This window comes from Pseudophryne corroboree, chromosome 4 (assembly GCF_028390025.1).
Source record: "Pseudophryne corroboree isolate aPseCor3 chromosome 4, aPseCor3.hap2, whole genome shotgun sequence".
Lineage (NCBI taxonomy): Eukaryota > Metazoa > Chordata > Amphibia > Anura > Myobatrachidae > Pseudophryne > Pseudophryne corroboree.
In genome coordinates this window covers 919919082-919938776 of record NC_086447.1, presented here as the reverse complement: position 1 = coordinate 919938776, position 19695 = coordinate 919919082, and the positions used below count along the sequence as shown (strand labels likewise).

Below are 19695 nucleotides of genomic sequence, written 5' to 3'. Positions count from 1 at the left end.
TGCGTAGCCCAGGACTTACTCCTCCAGTGCGATCACAACAGGCTGATCGGGGCCGGAGCTGACGTCACACACCTGCCCTGAAAATGCTTGGGCACGCCTGCGTTTTTCTGAACACTCCCACCCACAAATGACCTCTTCCTGTCAATCACCTTGTGAACGCTTGTGCGAATGAAATTTTCGTATCACCCTGTCGCTGACCGGCGATGCCCGTTGTTGTTGGCATGCGCAGTTAGCTTGATTGCCCGCTGTGCGAAAACGCACAGCAGCGTTCAGGTCTGAATCACCCCCGTAGTCTGTTTGCTGCAAGACTTGGGCTAAAAAATACATTTCCTGTGACGTTACCCCTTATTGTTCTCTGATTTAAAATACAAATACTTCTAAATAACGATACATTTATATCACGTATTCTAACTTTTGCCATTTTCCTGTATAATACATTTGTACGTGTTTGTTATTTTACAGTGTTGAAGAGTGACTTTCTTTTATATTATTTTGCTTTTGTGTTTTTGTTGGACCTCAGGACGGGAGACGCGTAATGTACACGGCTGAGCGCAGGGCCCTGCCTACGACAGATCTGCTTTCTCGGCTGCATCTCGGAGCGGAGAATTCAGATGTGCTGCAGATGGTATCTTGGAGGACTGCGATGCGTACACAAGCTGTCAGCGCTAATGAGCAAAGTCACACGCTGGTGAGCAATCCTTTTGTATTAAGATTTAAAAAAAAAAAAAAGTGTCTGTTCCGATAAGTCTGTGAGTTTCTGCAAATATAAAATCTTGCAGCACTTTTAACTCGTACAAGTTGCTGGCTCAGAGTTAAAGCTCTGGACGCCATATAACAACCAGGAGTGGACTTCTGTAGTGTCGCATGAACGTCAGCATTAGCCTTTCATGTATAATAATGCTCAAATTCTGAGATTTACGTGAATCCGGTCTTTACGCAAATCTCTGATGGTTCTAGATCTGCGCATTTGCTGATCCGGGGCCCGCCCAGCACAGGGAAACGCCGTCTAGCATGTGTGGCGCCGGCTCCCGTGCATCCGCAGTTACATGGCGGATGCATCAAATTAAGGTTGACGCCTGGCAACATAGCCTGGCTGCGCTGTCAGGCGGTGCGCCGCCATTTTTTTAATGACATCACGCGACCGCCCCGAAAGCCATCCTGACCTTCCCCCGTATATGGCCCGTCCGCGAAATGCTGCGTTGATGCCCCCCTCTCGACGGCCTCCACTGTTAACCACGTTGCGCCCGCAAGGTGTAGGATCGCGCACTGCAGCTGGTGTGCATGCGCAGACCACCTGAATGCATCCGCTGCATACAGACGCACAGCTGCGTTCAGGTCTGAATGACCCACCTGGTCTGGTGATGTCGGTCGCAATGCCCCAAAGCCGCAGCACAATTGACATGCTGCTAGCATTTGGCGGTGGCAACAGGGTAGCGGCACAGAGCGTTCTAGAAAACGGGGCAGTGTTGGGGCCAGTAGCTGTGTCCTTGTACGCAGATTCATTGGCTCCGGCAGCGTGATTTCACCGGACATCCTGAGGTTACTCAGACGTCCAATGGTCATGCAGTTGATCTGATGGCTCTGTGTTTGGATGCAGGCAGCGGATCAGAGAAGCCGCTGTGCGGGCAGGGCTGTTCTGGCCATCTGACACTTCTGGGCCAACGGCTTGAAGGACCGATCCAGCCAAACACAGAGCGGGGCGGGCTGAGCTCTGCTCGACCGTCCATACGTCCCCGTGAATCATGGCTTGTGGCACACCCCCGTGAGCCGTGGATGCACCTCCTTTAGCCATCTTCAGCCGTAGCCTTGCACACCTCAGCCGTGCCCATGCCTCCTTTGGCCGTGACCACTCCCCCCCTTGTCGTGCGTGCGTTTCACAGCCCCAGAAGTGTCATGCAGTATACCTTGTGTAAATGATGCAAAGCTCTCAGTTACTGATGAGTTCTGTAATCATTCCCTTATACAGTAGGTGGTCATTCCGAGTTGTTCGCTCGCTAGCAGTTGTTAGCAGCCGTGCATACGCTATGCCGCCTCCCACTGGGACTGTATTTTAGTTTAGCAGAAGTGCGAACGAAAGGATCGCAGAGCGGCGGCGTGATTTTTTTTGTGCAGTTTTAGAGTAGCTCAATACCTACTCAGCGCTTGCGATCACTTCAGACTGTTCAGTTCCTGTTTTGACGTCAAAAACACGCCCTGCGTTCGCCCAGCCACGCCTGCGTTTTTCTTGGCACGCCTGCGTTTTTTCCCGAACACTCCCTGAAAACGGTCAGTTGACACCCAGAGACGCCCTCTTCCTGTCAATTACTCTGCAGCCACCTGTGCGACTGAATAGCTTCGCTAGACCCTGTGTGAAACGACATCGTTCGTTGTAATATTACTTCACGCGTGCGCATTGCGCCGCATACGCATGCGCAGAAGTGCCTTTTTTTGCCTCATCGCTGCACAGCGAACGAAAGCAGCTAGCGATCAACTCGGAATGACCCCCATAATCTCTAGTAGAGCTATGTTATTACTTCTAATCATTTGAATTCCCAATGTATTTAATAGGGATGGAACTCATCAAAGTAATGACATCAGTACTCGTCACTCGGTTTTACTACATAATGGGCCTAATTCAAGGTTGATTTCAAAACAACATTTTCCTCTATTGGGCAAAACCATGTGCACTGCAGGGGGGGCAGATGTAACATGTGCAGAGAGAGTTAGATTTGGGTGGGTTATTTTGTTTCTGTGCAGGGTAAATACTGGCTGCTTTATTTTTACACTGCAATTTAGATTTCAGTTTGAACACACCCCACCCAAATCTAACTCTCTCTCCACATGTTACATCTGCCCCACCTGCACTGCACATGGTTTTGCCCATTAGAGGAAAATGTTGTTTTGCAATCAACCTTGAATTAGGCCCAATATCTATTAATACGGCTATAAACTTCTGAGTAAAATAACCAGAATATCCTAAGTGCAATCTGTTACCCAGCCTACCTGGGTTACTGTACCGCATTAGCGCTGTCCAGCAGGGCACTGGGCCTAATTCAGACCTGATCGGTGCTGTGCGTTTTCGCCCAGCAGCCAATCAGGTCTGAACTGCGCATGCCCCAACGCCGACGGCTCTCTCAGCCCTGCGATCGCCTCTGCCTGATTGACAGGCAGAGGCGGTCACTGGGTGGGAGGGGTAAAATATTATAAGATTAGAATAATCTAGGACGTTTGGTTGTCCTTTAGCATTTATATACTATAATGGTTCATAACGGCGCTTTTTGCCGGTTCTTTTGCTTTCAGAGTTTTTTTCCGAAGCCACCGCCAGGAAACATGGAGGCGCGTCATTCCATTATCCGCACTTCTATCTGCAGAGAGGACAGAAGGAGAAGAAACTTACGGAAGCTGAGAGACCAGGGGAATAAGTATTTATGAAACAAGCATTAAATACATTATTTATATATAAATACTTATTCAATGTGCCTTATCTGATGACTATATATTTAGATATATATCTATATATGTATTATGCTATGTAATATATCATAGTATATATATATATATATATATATATATATATGTAATATATCAGACTAGTTATAAGACCGTCAAAATGACGGACACCAGGGTCGGATTATAGGGGGGGGGGGGGTCACTACTCACACGGGAGCTGCGGGGTTTCTGGAAGTCCTGCTGCTGGGAGCCGGGGCTCTGTCATGCTGAGGGCATAGGGTTAGCCATATATATATATATATATATATATATATATATATAGATGATATATATCTATCTGTAATGGGCAGGCTATAATGACGCTGCACGTGTAAGCTCACCAGTCCCCGCACAGCTCCTGGCCAGTCTGGGGGTAGAGGACACCAGTGGCCACCAGCAGCTGGCCGGAGGGTTCTGGGCATGGCCTGTGCTGGGTGTGGGAGGGAAAAGCACAGCCCCCCACCTCCCCCCTCACCCCCCCCCTCCACCGGCGCACAGTATATATAAGGTAGTTGAGACGATTATCTGCCTCCTCCTCACCCACATCATCTGCAGCCCCAGCACCGACCCCTCCTCCTCCCAGTCACCGCACCGCTTACCCCACACAGGGTCCCTGCCGGACTGAGTTATCTTCTCCCCGCCGGTAAGTGGCTATAGGTATCCCCGGTGCCTGCATTCTGAGCGCTGCGGGACCGTGTGGTGGTTCCTACGTATTACTGTGTGTGTGTGTGGGGGGGGGGGGGGAGGTTATTGATAAATCCTTGCTCTACCTTCTCTTCTGAAAAAGGACAGAGTGGACATTGGAGCATCAGGCTCACAATGTTGTTTACATGTTAGACCAGGCCCCGTAACCTGTCTCACACCAGCCCCAGGCCCCGTAACCTGTCTCACACCAGCCCCAGGCCCAGTATCCTGTCTCACTCCAGCCCCAGTAACCTGTCTTACACCAGCCCCAGGCCCCGTAACCTGTCTCACACCAGCCCTAGGCCTGGTAACCTGTCTCACACCAGCCCCAGTAACCTGTCTCACACCAGCCCCAGTAACCTGTCTCACAACAGCCCTAGGCCTGGTAACCTATCTCACACCAGCCCCAGGCCCGGTATCCTGTCTCACACCAGCCCTAGGCCTGGTAACCTGTCTCACGTCAGCCCCAGGCCCCGTAACCTGTCTCACATCAGCCCCAGGCCCAGTATCCTGTCTCACACCAGCCCTAGGCCCAGTATCCTGTCTCACTCCAGCCCCAGTAACCTGTCTTACACCAGCCCCAGGCCCCGTAACCTGTCTCACACCAGCCCTAGGCCTGGTAACCTGTCTCACACCAGCCCCAGTAACCTGTCTCACAACAGCCCCAGTAACCTGTCCCACACCAGCCCTAGGCCTGGTAACCTATCTCACACCAGCCCCAGGCCCAGTATCCTGTCTCACACCAGCCCTAGGCCTGGTAACCTGTCTCACATCAGCCCCAGGCCAAGTAACCTGTCTCACGTCAGCCCCAGGCCCAGTATCCTGTCTCACACCAGCCCTAGGCCTGGTAACCTGTCTCACACCAGCCCCAGGCCCAATAACCTGTCTCACACCAGCCCCAGGACCAATAACCTGTCTCACACCAGCCCCAGGCCAAATAACCTGTCTCACACCGGCCCCAGGCCCGGTATCCTGTCTCTCACCAGCCCTAGGCCTGGTAACCTGTCTCACACCAGCCCTAGGCCCAGTATCCTGTCTCACACCAGCGCTAGGCCGGGTAACCTGTCTCACACCGGCCCCAGGCTCCGAAACCAGTCTCACACCAGCCCTAGGCCCGATTACCTGTCTCATACCAGCCCTAGGCCGGGTAACCTGTCTCACACCAGCCCTAGGCCGGGTAACCGGTCTCACACCAGCCGCAGGCCCCGAAACCAGTCTTACACCAGCCCTAGGCCCGATAACCTGTCTCACACCAGCCACAGGCCCTGAAACCTGTCTCACACCAGCCGCAGGTCCCGTAACCTGTCTCACACCAGCCCTAGGCTGGGTAACCTATCTCACACCAGCCCTAGGCCGGGTAACCTGTCTCACACCGGCCCCAGGCCGGTATCCTGTCTCACACCAGCCCTAGGCCCGATAACCTGTCTCACACCAGCCCTAGGCCGCGTAACCTGTCTCACACCAGCCGCAGGCCCCGAAACCAGTCTCACACCATCCCTAGGCCCGATAACCTGTCTCACACCAGCCGCAGGCCCTGAAACCTGTCTCACACCAGCTGAAGGCCCTGTAACCTGTCTCACACCAGCCCTAGGTCGGCTAACCTGTCTCACACCATCCCCAGGTCCGGTAACCTGTCTCACACCAGCCCTAGGCTGGGCAACCTGTCTCACCCTGCCCCAGTAACCTTTCTCACACCTGACCTAGGCCGGGTAACCTGTCTCACACCAGCCCCAGTAACCTGTCTCACACCAGCCCTAGGCTGGGTAACCTGTCTCACACCTGCCCCAGTAACCTGTCTCACACCAGCCCTAGGCTGGGTAACCTGTCTCACACCTGCCCCAGTAACCTGTCTCACACCTGACCTAGGCCCCGTAACCTGTCTCACACCAGCCCCAGTAACCTGTCTCACACCAGCCCTAGGCTGGGTAACCTGTCTCACACCTGCCGCAGGCCCTGAAACCTGTCTCACACCAGCTGAAGGCCCCGTAACCTGTCTCACACCAGCCCTAGGCCGGCTAACCTGTCTCACACCATCCCCAGGTCCGGTAACCTGTCTCACACCAGCCCTAGGCCGGGCAACCTGTCTCACCCTGCCCCAGTAACCTGTCTCACACCTGACCTAGGCCGGGTAACCTGTCTCACACCAGCCCCAGTAACCTGTCTCACACCAGCCCTAGGCTGGGTAACCTGTCTCACACCTGCCCCAGTAACCTGTCTCACACCTGACCTAGGCCCGTAACCTGTCTCACACCAGCCCCAGTAACCTGTCTCACACCAGCCCTAGGCTGGGTAACCTGTCTCACACCTGCCCTAGGCCGGGTAACCTGTCTCACACCAGCCCCAGTAACCTGTCTCACACCTGCCCCAGTAACCTGTCTTACACCAGCCCCAGTAACCTGTCTCACACCTGCCCCAGTAACCTGTCTCACACCAGCCGCAGTAACCTGTCTCACACCTGCCCCAGTATCCTGTCTCACACCTGCCCCAGTAACCTGTCTCACACCTGCCCCAGTAACCTGTCTCATACTGGCCCCAGTAACCTGTCTCACACCGGCCCCAGTAACCTGTCTCACACCTGCCCCAGTAACGTGTCTCATACTGGCCCCAGTAACCTGTCTCACACCTGCCCCCCAGTAACCTGTCTCACACCTGCCCCAGTAACCTGTCTCACACCAGCCCCGGTAACCTGTCTCGCACCTGCCCCCCAGTAACCTGTCTCACACCTGCCCCAGTAACCTGTCTCACACCAGCCGCAGGCCCCGAAACCAGTCTCACACCAGCCCTAGGCCCGATAACCTGTCTCACACCAGCCGCAGGCCCTGAAACCTGTCTCACACCAGCTGCAGGCCCCGTAACCTGTCTCACACCAGCCCTAGGCCGGCTAACCTGTCTCACACCATCCCCAGGTCCGGTAACCTGTCTCACACCAGCCCTAGGCCGGGTAACCTGTCTCACACCTGCCCCAGTAACCTGTCTCACACCAGCCCTAGGCCGGGTAACCTGTCTCACACCTGTCCCAGTAACCTGTCTCACACCTGACCTAGGCCCCGTAACCTGTCTCACACCAGCCCCAGTAACCTGTCTCACACCAGCCCTAGGCTGGGTAACCTGTCTCACACCTGCCCTAGGCCGGGTAACCTGTCTCACACCAGCCCTAGGCTGGGTAACCTGTCTCACACCTGCCCTAGGCCGGGTAACCTGTCTCACACCAGCCCCAGTAACCTGTCTCACACCTGCCCCAGTAACCTGTCTTACACCAGCCCCAGTAACCTGTCTCACACCTGCCCCAGTAACCTGTCTCACACCAGCCGCAGTAACCTGTCTCACACCTGCCCCAGTAACCTGTCTCACACCTGCCCCAGTAACCTGTCTCACACCTGCCCCAGTAACCTGTCTCATACTGGCCCCAGTAACCTGTCTCACACCGGCCCCAGTAATCTGTCTCACACCTGACCCAGTAACGTGTCTCATACTGGCCCCAGTAACCTGTCTCACACCAGCCGCAGGCCCCGAAACCAGTCTCACACCAGCCCTAGGCCCGATAACCTGTCTCACACCAGCCGCAGGCCCTGAAACCTGTCTCACACCAGCCCTAGGCCGGCTAACCTGTCTCACACCATACCCCAGGTCCGGTAACCTGTCTCACACCAGCCCTAGGCCGGGTAACCTGTCTCACACCTGCCCCAGTAACCTGTCTCACACCTGACCTAGGCCCCGTAACCTGTCTCACACCTGCCCCAGTAACCTGTCTCACACCTGACCTAGGCCCCGTAACCTGTCTCACACCAGCCCCAGTAACCTGTCTCACACCAGCCCTAGGCTGGGTAACCTGTCTCACACCTGCCCTAGGCCGGGTAACCTGTCTCACACCAGCCCCAGTAACCTGTCTCACACCTGCCCCAGTAACCTGTCTTACACCAGCCCCAGTAACCTGTCTCACACCAGCCGCAGTAACCTGTCTCACACCTGCCCCAGTATCCTGTCTCACACCTGCCCCAGTAACCTGTCTCACACCTGCCCCAGTAACCTGTCTCATACTGGCCCCAGTAACCTGTCTCACACCGTCCCCAGTAACCTGTCTCACACCGTCCCCAGTAACCTGTCTCACACCTGCCCCAGTAACCTGTCTCACACCTGCCCCAGTAACCTGTCTCACACTGTCCCCAGTAACCTGTCTCACACCTGCCCCAGTAACCTGTCTCACACCTGCCCCAGTAACCTGTCTCACACCAGCCCCAGTAACCCGTCTCACACCTGCCCCAGTAACCTGTCTCACACCAGCCCCAGTAACCTGTCTCACACCTGCCCCAGTAACCTGTCTCACACCTGCCCCAGTAACCTGTCTCACACCAGCCCCAGTAACCTGTCTCACACCAGCCCTAGTAACCTGTCTCACACCAGCCCTAGTAACCTGTCTCACACCAGCCCCTATAACCTGTCACACACCAGCCCCAGTAACCTGTCTCACACCAACCCTAGTAACCTGTCTCACACCAGCTCCAGTAACCTGTCTCACACCAGCCCCAGTAACCTGTCTCACACCTGCCCCAGTAACCTGTCTGACACCAGCCCCAGTAACCTGTCTCACACCGTCCCCAGGCTGGCATTAGCACTGTGCATGTTTGGAACTGCAAAATATTGCACTAAAACATAATTTTATTAATAATTGTATCATTAGTATGAAGTCTACTGAGGCTCCTCACATATAGCACTGAGATATACAAAGTGTCACTACAGCCGCAACCACATAATACAAATGAAGGCCTATCCTTCCTAGCACGCAGCCGCCATACTGTAGTCCTGCAATGCGGTAAACATTTCTAAATACATTACCCTAAAAGAGCATATAGTTTAGAATAATATTTGGCAGAGATGTAATTTATGGTGTTGTGCTGTGTTACTGTATCCAGGCCCGGTGATCTGTGTGTGTTACTAGAACTAGTGCTGTACACCTCGTCTCCTTGGTGGGTTAGAAACCATTGTTCTCTTCCTGCAGGCGCAGAGGTGTACTGATCAGCAGCCAGAGCCCGGAGGACATGGCTCCGTCCTGGAACACAGAAGTGAGAGGGAATAGAGACCTGCTGGATATTGCTGTAGGGGAGAAGCTGCAGCAGCGCGGCCGGCTGCAGACTGATCTGTGTCAGGACAATGCAAGCGGTAAACACAGTCACCAATATCCAGCTCATATTTACAAAGATCTCTTTTATTACCGCCGGCATACCGACAGCTTTTCTCCCTCTTGGGGGTCCACGACTTCCCTGGAGGGGGAATATATAGCGTTGCGTGCGCAAGGGGCTCATTTGCGCTTGCCCAGCTGTCACCCGGGTGAAAGCTGCCAGGGCATGCTGGGATCAGTGGTGCAACAAATTTGCATTCTTACCATTAATACCGTATTAGTCCAATACCCCCCACACACACAGGTGGAAAGAGCCGCGGTGCTCTCAGCTTAGGCTGTTTTAGCAAGCGGAGAGCTGCATAAGTGCGAAGCCACATAAGCGCCCTTGTTTTTTGGGACTATTTTGTTGAGGACAGGGCAGGGCTAGCCTTAGTGATTGACATCTTGGGTCAGGTGACCTGGTTGGCCTATTAGGTATTTTGTAGGAGGAGTGGATGTGCAGTATTTATAGGCAAGTTCTGTCGGCCATCTTTCTCTGGCCATTTGGAAGCCCTCCCACCCACCCTTCAGTTTGGTTATTTTGGTCCGGTTTTGGGCTTCACGATCATTATAATAGTAGACTTTGATAGCCAGATGGGCGGAAAGTCGCTACCAGACAGCGGTCAAAGTTTACATGAGTGGTCGTTGTGGGGCACCCCCTTTTGGGAAGATGGCGAGTGTGTCCTCACCCTGCGGGTGGATTATGGACATTCCTGTGCGGTTTCGTCCAAGGCTCTGCTAGAGTAAAGGGGGTGAGTCCTGCACAGTGCGGTTTATGTTGTTTAGGAGGCGGTAGTACTGTAAGTCCCCTCCTAGTTTAATTGGTATTATTATAGTTGACTAGTGCTGGTGAGTTGGTGGATGTAAGTGTGTCACAATAAAGTTATGGGTGACTTAATAACATTCACAGGTCAATGTGTCTACAAGTAATTTCTCTCAATGCAGAGACACATTCTGCATTGCAGCTTGCCGCAGTGATGCAGGGTGGCTTTTTGCTGTGATGCCTCTTATCGCAGTGATGCAGGGGGGCTTTGTGCTGTGATGCCCCTTATCGCAGTGATGCAGTGTGGCTTTGTGCTGTGATGCCCCTTACCGCAGTGATGCACGGTGGCTTTGTGCTGTGATGCCCCTTATCGCAGTGATGCAGGGTGGCTTTGTGCTGTGATGCCCCTTATCACAGTGATGCTGGGTGGCTTTGTGCTGTGATACCCCTTACTGCAATGATGCAGGGTGGCTTTGTGCTGTAATGCCCCTTACCGCAGTGATTTAGGGTGACTTTGTGCTGTGATGCCCCTTATCGCAGTGATGCAGGGTGGCTTTGTGCTGTGATGCCCCTTATCACAGTGATGCAAGGTGGCTTTGTGCTGTGATGCCCCTTACCGCAGTGATGCAGGGTGGCTTTGTGCTGTAATGCCCCTTACCGCAGTGATTTAGGGTGACTTTGTGCTGTGATGCCCCTTATCGCAGTGATGCAGGGTGGCTTTGTGCTGTGATGCCCCTTGTCACAGTGATGCAAGGTGGCTTTGTGCTGTGATGCCCCTTACCGCAGTGATGCAGGGTGGCTTTGTGCTGTGATGCCCCTTATCGCAGTGATGCAGGGTGGCTTTGTGCTGTGATGCCCCTTACCGCAGTGATGCAAGGTGGCTTTGTGCTGTGATGCCCCTTACCGCAGTGATGCAGGGTGGCTTTGTGCTGTGATGCCTCTTATTGCAGTGATGCAGGGTAGCTTTGTTCTGTAATGCCCCTTGCAGCAGTGATTTAGGGTGACTTTGTGCTGTGATGCCCCTTGCAGCAGTGATTTAGGGTGACTTTGTCCTGTGATGCCCCTTTTCGCAGCGATGCAGGGTGGCTTTGTGCTATGATGCCCCTTATCACAGTGATGCAGGGTGGCTTTGTGCTGTGATGCCCCTTACCGCAATGATGCAGGGTGGCTTTGTGCTGTGATGCCCCTTACTGCAGTGATGCAGGGTGGCTATGTGCTGTAATGCCCCTTGTAGCAGTGATGCAGGGTGGCTTTGTGCTGTGATGCCCCTTACCGCAGTGATGCAGTGTGGCTTTGTGCTGTGATGCCCCTTATCGCAGTGATGCAGGGTGGCTTTGTGCTGTGATGCCCCTTACCGCAGTGATGCAGGGTGGCTTTGTGCTGTGATGCCCCTTATCGCAGTGATGCAGGGTGGCTTTGTGCTGTGATAACCCTTATTGCAGTGATGCAGGGTGGCTTTGTGCTGTGATACCCCTTATCGCAGTGATGCAGGGTGGCTTTGTACTGTGATGCCCCTTGTAGCAGTGATTTAGGGTGACTCTGTGCTGTGATGCCCCTTACCGCAGTGATGCAGGGTGGCTCTGTGCTGTGATACCCCTTACCGCAGTGATGCAGGGTGGCTTTGTGCTTTGATGCCCCTTACCGCAGTGATGCAGGGTGGCTTTGTGCTGTGATGCCCCTTATTGCAGTGATGCAGGGTGGCTTTGTGCTGTAATGCCCCTTGCAGCAGTGATTTAGGGTGACTTTGTGCTGTGATACCCCTTGTAGCAGTGATTTAGGGTGACTTTGTCCTGTGATGCCCCTTATCGCAGCGATGCAGAGTGGCTTTGTGCTATGATGCCCCTTATCACAGTGATGCAGGGTGGCTTTGTGCTGTGATGCCCCTTACCGCAATGATGCAGGGTGGCTTTGTGCTGTGATGCCCCTTATCGCAGTGATGCAGGGTGGCTTTGTGCTGTGATAACCCTTATTGCAGTGATGCAGGGTGGCTTTGTGCTGTGATACCCCTTATCGCAGTGATGCAGGGTGGCTTTGTACTGTGATGCCCCTTGTAGCAGTGATTTAGGGTGACTTTGTGCTGTGATGCCCCTTATCGCAGTGATGCAGGGTGGCTTTGTGCTATGATACCCCATATAGCAATGATGCAGGGTGGCTTTGTGTCACTAGGACTTTATAACGTGTAGCCCTACAATCACTACTGTGTCACTAGGACTTTATAACGTGCAGCCCAGGAATCCCTAATGTGTCACTAGGACTTTATAACGTGCAGCCCAGCAATCGCTAATGTGTCACTAGGACTTTATAACGTGTAGCCCTACAATCACTAATGTGTCACTAGGACTTTATAACGTGCAGCCCTACAATCACTAATGTGTCACTAGGACTTTATAACGTGCAGCCCAGGAATCCCTAATGTGTCACTAGGACTTTATAACGTGTAGCCCAGCAATCACTAATGTGTCACTAGGACTTTATAACGTGCAGCCCAGCAATCACTAATGTGTCACTAGGACTTTATAACGTGCAGCCCAGGAATCCCTAATGTGTCACTAGGACTTTATAATGTGCAGCCCAGCAATCACTAATGTGTCACTAGGACTTTATAATGTGCAGTCCAGCAATCACTAATGTGTCACTAGGACTTTATAATGTGCAGTCCAGCAATCACTAATGTGTCACTAGGACTTTATAATGTGCAGCCCAGGAATCCCTAATGTGTCACTAGGACTTTATAATGTGCAGTCCAGCAATCACTAATGTGTCACTAGGACTTAATAATGTGAAACCCTACAAATGAAATTGTCTTGATAAACAGAATAATAGTTGCTCTATCACCTTGTGTCCAGATGACAGTGCAATATCGCACATTCACAGACTTCGATCCCGTCTCGGCTGGAAAACAGAATTTCCAAATTTGGCTCCTGGAACGAGAAGACCGAAGGCTGATAGATATAACCGGCTGCTAGAGGTAAACTTACACTGACACAACAGTACACTGCCGGCTTTACAGAAAGGCCACATAATATGGGTGCAGTGTATGACGAGGCAGTCTGCCCACTTTCGGGCTGCTTCTGAGTCGGACGCACTGCTGATGTCGGACGCAGCTGAGTGTTTTCTTTCTACTGCGCCTGCGTCCAGAGTCGGATGTGATTGAGAAGCATGGGGGTAAATTTACTAAGGTGGGAGTTTTTTTTAGAACTGGTGATGTTGCCCATAGCAACCAATCAGATTCTACTTAACATTTGTCTAGCTGCTTCTAGAAGTTAATAGATACAATCTGATTGGTTGCTATGGGCAACATCACCAGTTCTAAAAATCTCCCACCTTAGTAAATTTACCCCATGGGTCTTAGAAATGTCTTGCAAATGCGTGACTGGGAGGTGGCTCTGCGGACGCACGGAGATGCTCGTATTATAGGCGTGTTATGGGAGTGTCACTGGCGTGTCCTAAAGTGGCTGCGGACTCAGATGATTCATTGCTCGATGCAAGCGACGGTGGCGTCTAAAGATGCACCAACCGGTATTACAGCATCTAAGTGTTTTTACTTCTGTTCAGGTAACAACAAAAGAAGACAGAGGAGAATTTGTGTACTGTCTGCCCAGATGTCGCAACTCTTCCACCGCTCGATATGATCCGTACGATCTGCAGGTGGTTCCGGCAGCCACTGCTGTTCATTGCGACCTGTACTGGACGCTTAGTGCTTCACAGGTGTCTAAGGTAAGCTTTCATTTTTCCCTGTGTTACCAGAAATCATCGCTCCGCAACCACTTGCCTGGCGTCACAGGCAAGTGGGCTTTGGCCCAACTCTGCCCCTGGGTCCACCGCAAGGGATTTTATGCTCCGCTCCCTCCCGACACAAAGAGAAGCGACTGTAATGTCGATCTGACTGACCACTGATATCATGTGCCCTTGCCTTGCTATCTGCATTCTGAGGCGGTCGCTCTGTCTGGCCTCAATAAGTGGGTCTGAGCAGCACTTTATAATCGCTGATTGACTGCAGAGCGGCCTGATCTGTGATCATCCGCCCCCCCTGCTACTTACTGCTGAGACGGGACTGATCTGTCCCCTCTGAGCTATATGCTAAGCTGAGTACACATGTTACCAATCAGTCAGGTGATCGGGAGTGTTTAATCCAATCAGCAGATTAATCAGTAACTTGTGTACTCTGCTTAACATATAGCTCAGAGGGGACCCATCAACTGAGCAGTGTGTACCCTGCCTAACATATAGCTCAGAGGATACCGATCAGCTGAGCAGTGTGTACCCTGCCTAACATATAGCTTTGAGGGGACCGATCAGCTGAGCAGTGTGTACTCTGCCTAACATATAGCTTAGAGGAGACCGATCAGCTGAGCAGTGTGTATTCTGCCTAACATATAACTCAGAGGGGACCGATCACCTGAACACTGTGTACCCTGCCTAACATATAGCTCAGAGGGGACCGATCAGCTGAGCAGTGTGTACCCTGCCTAACATATAGCTCAGAGAGGACCGATTAGCCGAGCAGTGTGTACCATGCCTAATATATAGCTCAGAGGAGAACAATAAGCTGAGCAGTGTGTACCCTGCATGACATACAGTATAGCTCAGAGGGGACCGATCAGCTGAGCAGTGTGTACTCTGAATAATATATACCTAGAGGGGACAGATCAACTGAGCAGTGTGTACTCTGCCTAACATATAGCTCAGAGAGGACCGATCAGCCGAGCAGTGTGTACTCTTCCTAACATATAGCTCAGAGGGGACAGATCAACTGAGAAGTGTGTACTCTGCCAAACATATAGCTCAGAGGGGACCGATCAGCTGAGCAGTGTGTACCATGCCTAACATATAGCTCAGAGGAGACCAATCAGCTGAGCAGTGTGTACCCTGACTGACATACAGTATAGCTCAGAGAGGACCGATCAGCTGAGCAGTGTGTACTCTGCCTAACATATAGTTAAAAGGGAAAGATCAACTGAGTAGTGTGTACTCTGCCTAACATATACTGTAGCTCAAAGGGGACCGATCATCCAAGCAGTGTGTACCATGCCTAACATATAGCTCAGAGGGGACAGATCAAATGAGCAGTGTGTACTCTGCCTAACATATAACTCAGAGGAGACCGATCAGCTGAGCAGTGTGTACTCTACCTTTCATATAGCTAAGAGGCGACCGATCAGCTGAGCAGTGTGTACCCTGCCTAACATATAGCTCAGAGGGTACCGATCAGCCGAGCAGTGTGTACACTGCCTAACATATAGCTCAGAGGGAACCGATCAGCCGAGCAGTGTGTAACCTGCCTGACATATAGCTCAGAGGGGACTGATCAGCTGAGCAGTGTGTAACCTGCCTAACATATAGCCCAAAGGGTACCGATCAGCTGAGCAGTGTGTACCATGCCTAACATATAGTTGCAAGGGGGTCTGATCAGCAGAGCAGTGTGTACTCTGCCTAACATATAGCTCAGAGGGGACCGATCAGCTGAGCAGTCTGTACCCTGCCTAACATATAGCTCAGAGGGGACAGATCAACTGAGCAGTGTGTACTCTGCCTAACATATAGCTCAAAGGGGATCGATCAGCTGAGCAGTGTGTACCCTGCCTAACATATAGCTCAGAGGGGACCAATCAGCTGAGCAGTGTGTACTGTGCCTAACATATAGCTCAGAGGGGATCGATCAGCCGAGCAGTGTGTACCCAGCCTAACATATAGCTCAGGGGGACAGATCAACTGAGCAGTGTGTACTCTGCCTAACATATAACTCAGATGGGACCAATTAGCTGAGCAGTGTGTACTCTGCCTAACATATAGCTCAGAGGGGATCGATCAGCCGAGCAGTGTGTACCCAGCCTAACATATAGCTCAGGGGGACAGATCAACTGAGCAGTGTGTACTCTGCCTAACATATAGCTCAGATGGGACCAATTAGCTGAGCAGTGTGTACTCTGCCTAACATATAGCTCAGAGGGGATCGATCAGCTGAGCAGTGTGTACTCTGCCTAACATATAGCTCAGAGGGGACTGATCAGCTGAGCAGTGTGTAACCTGCCTAACATATAGTTCAGAGGGGATCGATCAGCTGAGCAGTGTGTACTCTGCCTAACATATAGCTCAGAGGGGACTGATCAGCTGAGCAGTGTGAACCCTGCCTAACATATAGCTCAGAGGGGATCGATCAGCTGAGCATTGTGTACTCTGCCTAACATATAGCTCAGAGGGGACTGATCAGCCGAGCAGTGTGTACTCTGCCTAACATATAGCTTAGAGGGGACTGATCAGCCGAGCAGTGTGTACTCTGCCTAACATATAGCTCAGAGGTGATCGATCAGCTGAGCAGTGTGTACTCTGCCTAACATATAGCTCAGAGGTGATCGATCAGCTGAGCAGTGTGCACCCTGCCTAACATATAGTTCAGAGGGGACTGATCAGCCGAGCAGTGTGTACTCTGCCTAACATATAGTTCAGAGGGGATCGATCAGCTGAGCAGTGTGTACCCTGCCTAACATATAGTACAGAGGGGATCGATCAGCTGAGCAGTGTGTACTCTGCCTAACATATAGCTCAGAGAGGATCGATCAGCTGAGCAGTGTGCACCCTGCCTAACATATAGTTCAGAGGGGATCGATCAGCTGAGCAGTGTGTACTCTGCCTAACATATAGCTCCGAGGGGATCGATCAGCTGAGCAGTGTGTACCCTGCCTAACATAGCTCAGAGGTGATCGATCAGCTGAGCAGTGTGCACCCTGCCTAACATATAGCTCAGAGGGGATCGATCAGCTGAGCATTGTGTACTCTGCCTAACATATAGCTCAGAGGGGACTGATCAGCTGAGCAGTGTGAACCCTGCCTAACATATAGCTCAGAGGGGATCGATCAGCTGAGCATTGTGTACTCTGCCTAACATATAGCTCAGAGGGGACTGATCAGCCGAGCAGTGTGTACTCTGCCTAACATATAGCTAAGAGGGGACTGATCAGCCGAGCAGTGTGTACTCTGCCTAACATATAGCTCAGAGGTGATCGATCAGCCGAGCAGTGTGTACTCTGCCTAACATATAGCTCAGAGGTGATCGATCAGCTGAGCAGTGTGCACCCTGCCTAACATATAGTTCAGAGGGGACTGATCAGCCGAGCAGTGTGTACTCTGCCTAACATATAGTTCAGAGGGGATCGATCAGCTGAGCAGTGTGTACCCTGCCTAACATATAGTACAGAGGGGATCGATCAGCTGAGCAGTGTGTACTCTGCCTAACATATAGCTCAGAGGGGATCGATCAGCTGAGCAGTGTGCACCCTGCCTAACATATAGTTCAGAGGGGATCGATCAGCTGAGCAGTGTGTACTCTGCCTAACATATAGCTCAGAGGGGATCGATCAGCTGAGCAGTGTGTACCCTGCCTAACATATATCTCAGAGGTGATCGATCAGCTGAGCAGTGTGCACCCTGCCTAACATATAGCTCAGAGGGGATCGATCAGCTGAGCATTGTGTACTCTGCCTAACATATAGCTCAGAGGGGACTGATCAGCCGAGAGCAGTGTGTACTCTGCCTAACATATAGCTCAGAGGGGACTGATCAGCCGAGCAGTGTGTACTCTGCCTAACATATAGCTCAGAGGTGATCGATCAGCTGAGCAGTGTGTACTCTGCCTAACATATAGCTCAGAGGTGATCGATCAGCTGAGCAGTGTGCACCCTGCCTAACATATAGTTCAGAGGGGACTGATCAGCCGAGCAGTGTGTACTCTGCCTAACATATAGTTCAGAGGGGATCGATCAGCTGAGCAGTGTGTACTCTGCCTAACATATAGCTCAGAGGGGATCGATCAGCTGAGCAGTGTGCACCCTGCCTAACATATAGTTCAGAGGGGATCGATCAGCTGAGCAGTGTGTACTCTGCCTAACATATAGCTCAGAGGGGATCGATCAGCTGAGCAGTGTGTACCCTGCCTAACATATAGCTCAGAGGTGATCGATCAGCCGAGCAGTGTGTACTCTGCCTAACATATAGCTCAGAGGAGGTGATCGATCAGCTGAGCAGAGTGCACCCTGCCTAACATATAGCTCAGAGGGGACTGATCAGCTGAGCAGTGTGCACCCTGCCTAACATATAGCTCAGAGGGGATAGATCAGCTGAGCATTGTGTACTCTGCCTAACATATAGCTCAGAGGGGACTGATCAGCTGAGCAGTGTGTACTCTGCCTAACATATAGCTCAGAGGGGACTGATCAGCCGAGCAGTGTGTACTCTGCCTAACATATAGCTCAGAGGTGATCGATCAGCTGAGCAGTGTGTACTCTGCCTAACATATAGCTCAGAGGTGATCGGTCAGCTAAGCAGTGTGCACCCTGCCTAACATATAGTTCAGAGGGGACTGATCAGCCGAGCAGTGTGTACTCTGCCTAACATATAGTTCAGAGGGGATCGATCAGCTGAGCAGTGTGTACTCTGCCTAACATATAGCTCAGAGGGGATCGATCAGCTGAGCAGTGTGTACCCTGCCTAACATATAGTACAGAGGGGATCGATCAGCTGAGCAGTGTGTACTCTGCCTAACATATAGCTCAGAGGGGACTGATCAGCTGAGCAGTGTGTACCCTGCCTAACATATAGCTCAGAGGGGATCGATCAGCTGAGCATTGTGTACTCTGCCTAACATATAGCTCAGAGGGGATCGATCAGCTGAGCATTGTGTACTCTGCCTAACATATAGCTCAGAGGGGACTGATCAGCCGAGCAGTGTGTACTCTGCCTAACATATAGCTCAGAGGTGATCGATCAGCTGAGCAGTGTGTACTCTACCTAACATATAGCTCAGAGGTGATCGATCAGCTGAGCAGTGTGCACCCTGCCTAACATATAGTTCAGAGGGGATCGATCAGCTGAGCAGTGTGTACTCTGCCTAACATATAGCTCAGAGGGGACTGATCAGCTGAGCAGTGTGAACCCTGCCTAACATATAGCTCAGAGGGGATCGATCAGCTGAGCATTGTGTACTCTGCCTAACATATAGCTCAGAGGGGACTGATCAGCCGAGCAGTGTGTACTCTGCCTAACATATAGCTAAGAGGGGACTGATCAGCCGAGCAGTGTGTACTCTGCCTAACATATAGCTCAGAGGTGATCGATCAGCCGAGCAGTGTGTACTCTGCCTAACATATAGCTCAGAGGTGATCGATCAGCTGAGCAGTGTGCACCCTGCCTAACATATAGTTCAGAGGGGACTGATCAGCCGAGCAGTGTGTACTCTGCCTAACATATAGTTCAGAGGGGATCGATCAGCTGAGCAGTGTGTACCCTGCCTAACATATAGTACAGAGGGGATCGATCAGCTGAGCAGTGTGTACTCTGCCTAACATATAGCTCAGAGGGGATCGATCAGCTGAGCAGTGTGCACCCTGCCTAACATATAGTTCAGAGGGGATCGATCAGCTGAGCAGTGTGTACTCTGCCTAACATATAGCTCAGAGGGGATCGATCAGCTGAGCAGTGTGTACCCTGCCTAACATATATCTCAGAGGTGATCGATCAGCTGAGCAGTGTGCACCCTGCCTAACATATAGCTCAGAGGGGATCGATCAGCTGAGCATTGTGTACTCTGCCTAACATATAGCTCAGAGGGGACTGATCAGCCGAGAGCAGT

The 19695-nt window shown here is 51.9% G+C and overlaps 1 protein-coding gene across 7 annotated transcripts in view; it reads left to right on the top strand.

Moving 5' to 3' along the window:
• Window positions 1–19695, top strand: part of DNAH14 (dynein axonemal heavy chain 14) — a 427754-nt gene that overhangs the window by 16148 nt on the left and 391911 nt on the right. For all 7 annotated transcript variants that reach the window (XM_063919003.1, XM_063919002.1, XM_063918999.1 and 4 more), the window contains exons 2-6: window positions 521–688; window positions 3280–3401; window positions 9149–9309; window positions 12917–13038; window positions 13626–13787. In XM_063919003.1, the coding sequence (XP_063775073.1) occupies window positions 521–688; window positions 3280–3401; window positions 9149–9309; window positions 12917–13038; window positions 13626–13787 (735 nt within the window). The remainder of the gene's footprint in view (window positions 1–520; window positions 689–3279; window positions 3402–9148; window positions 9310–12916; window positions 13039–13625; window positions 13788–19695) is intronic.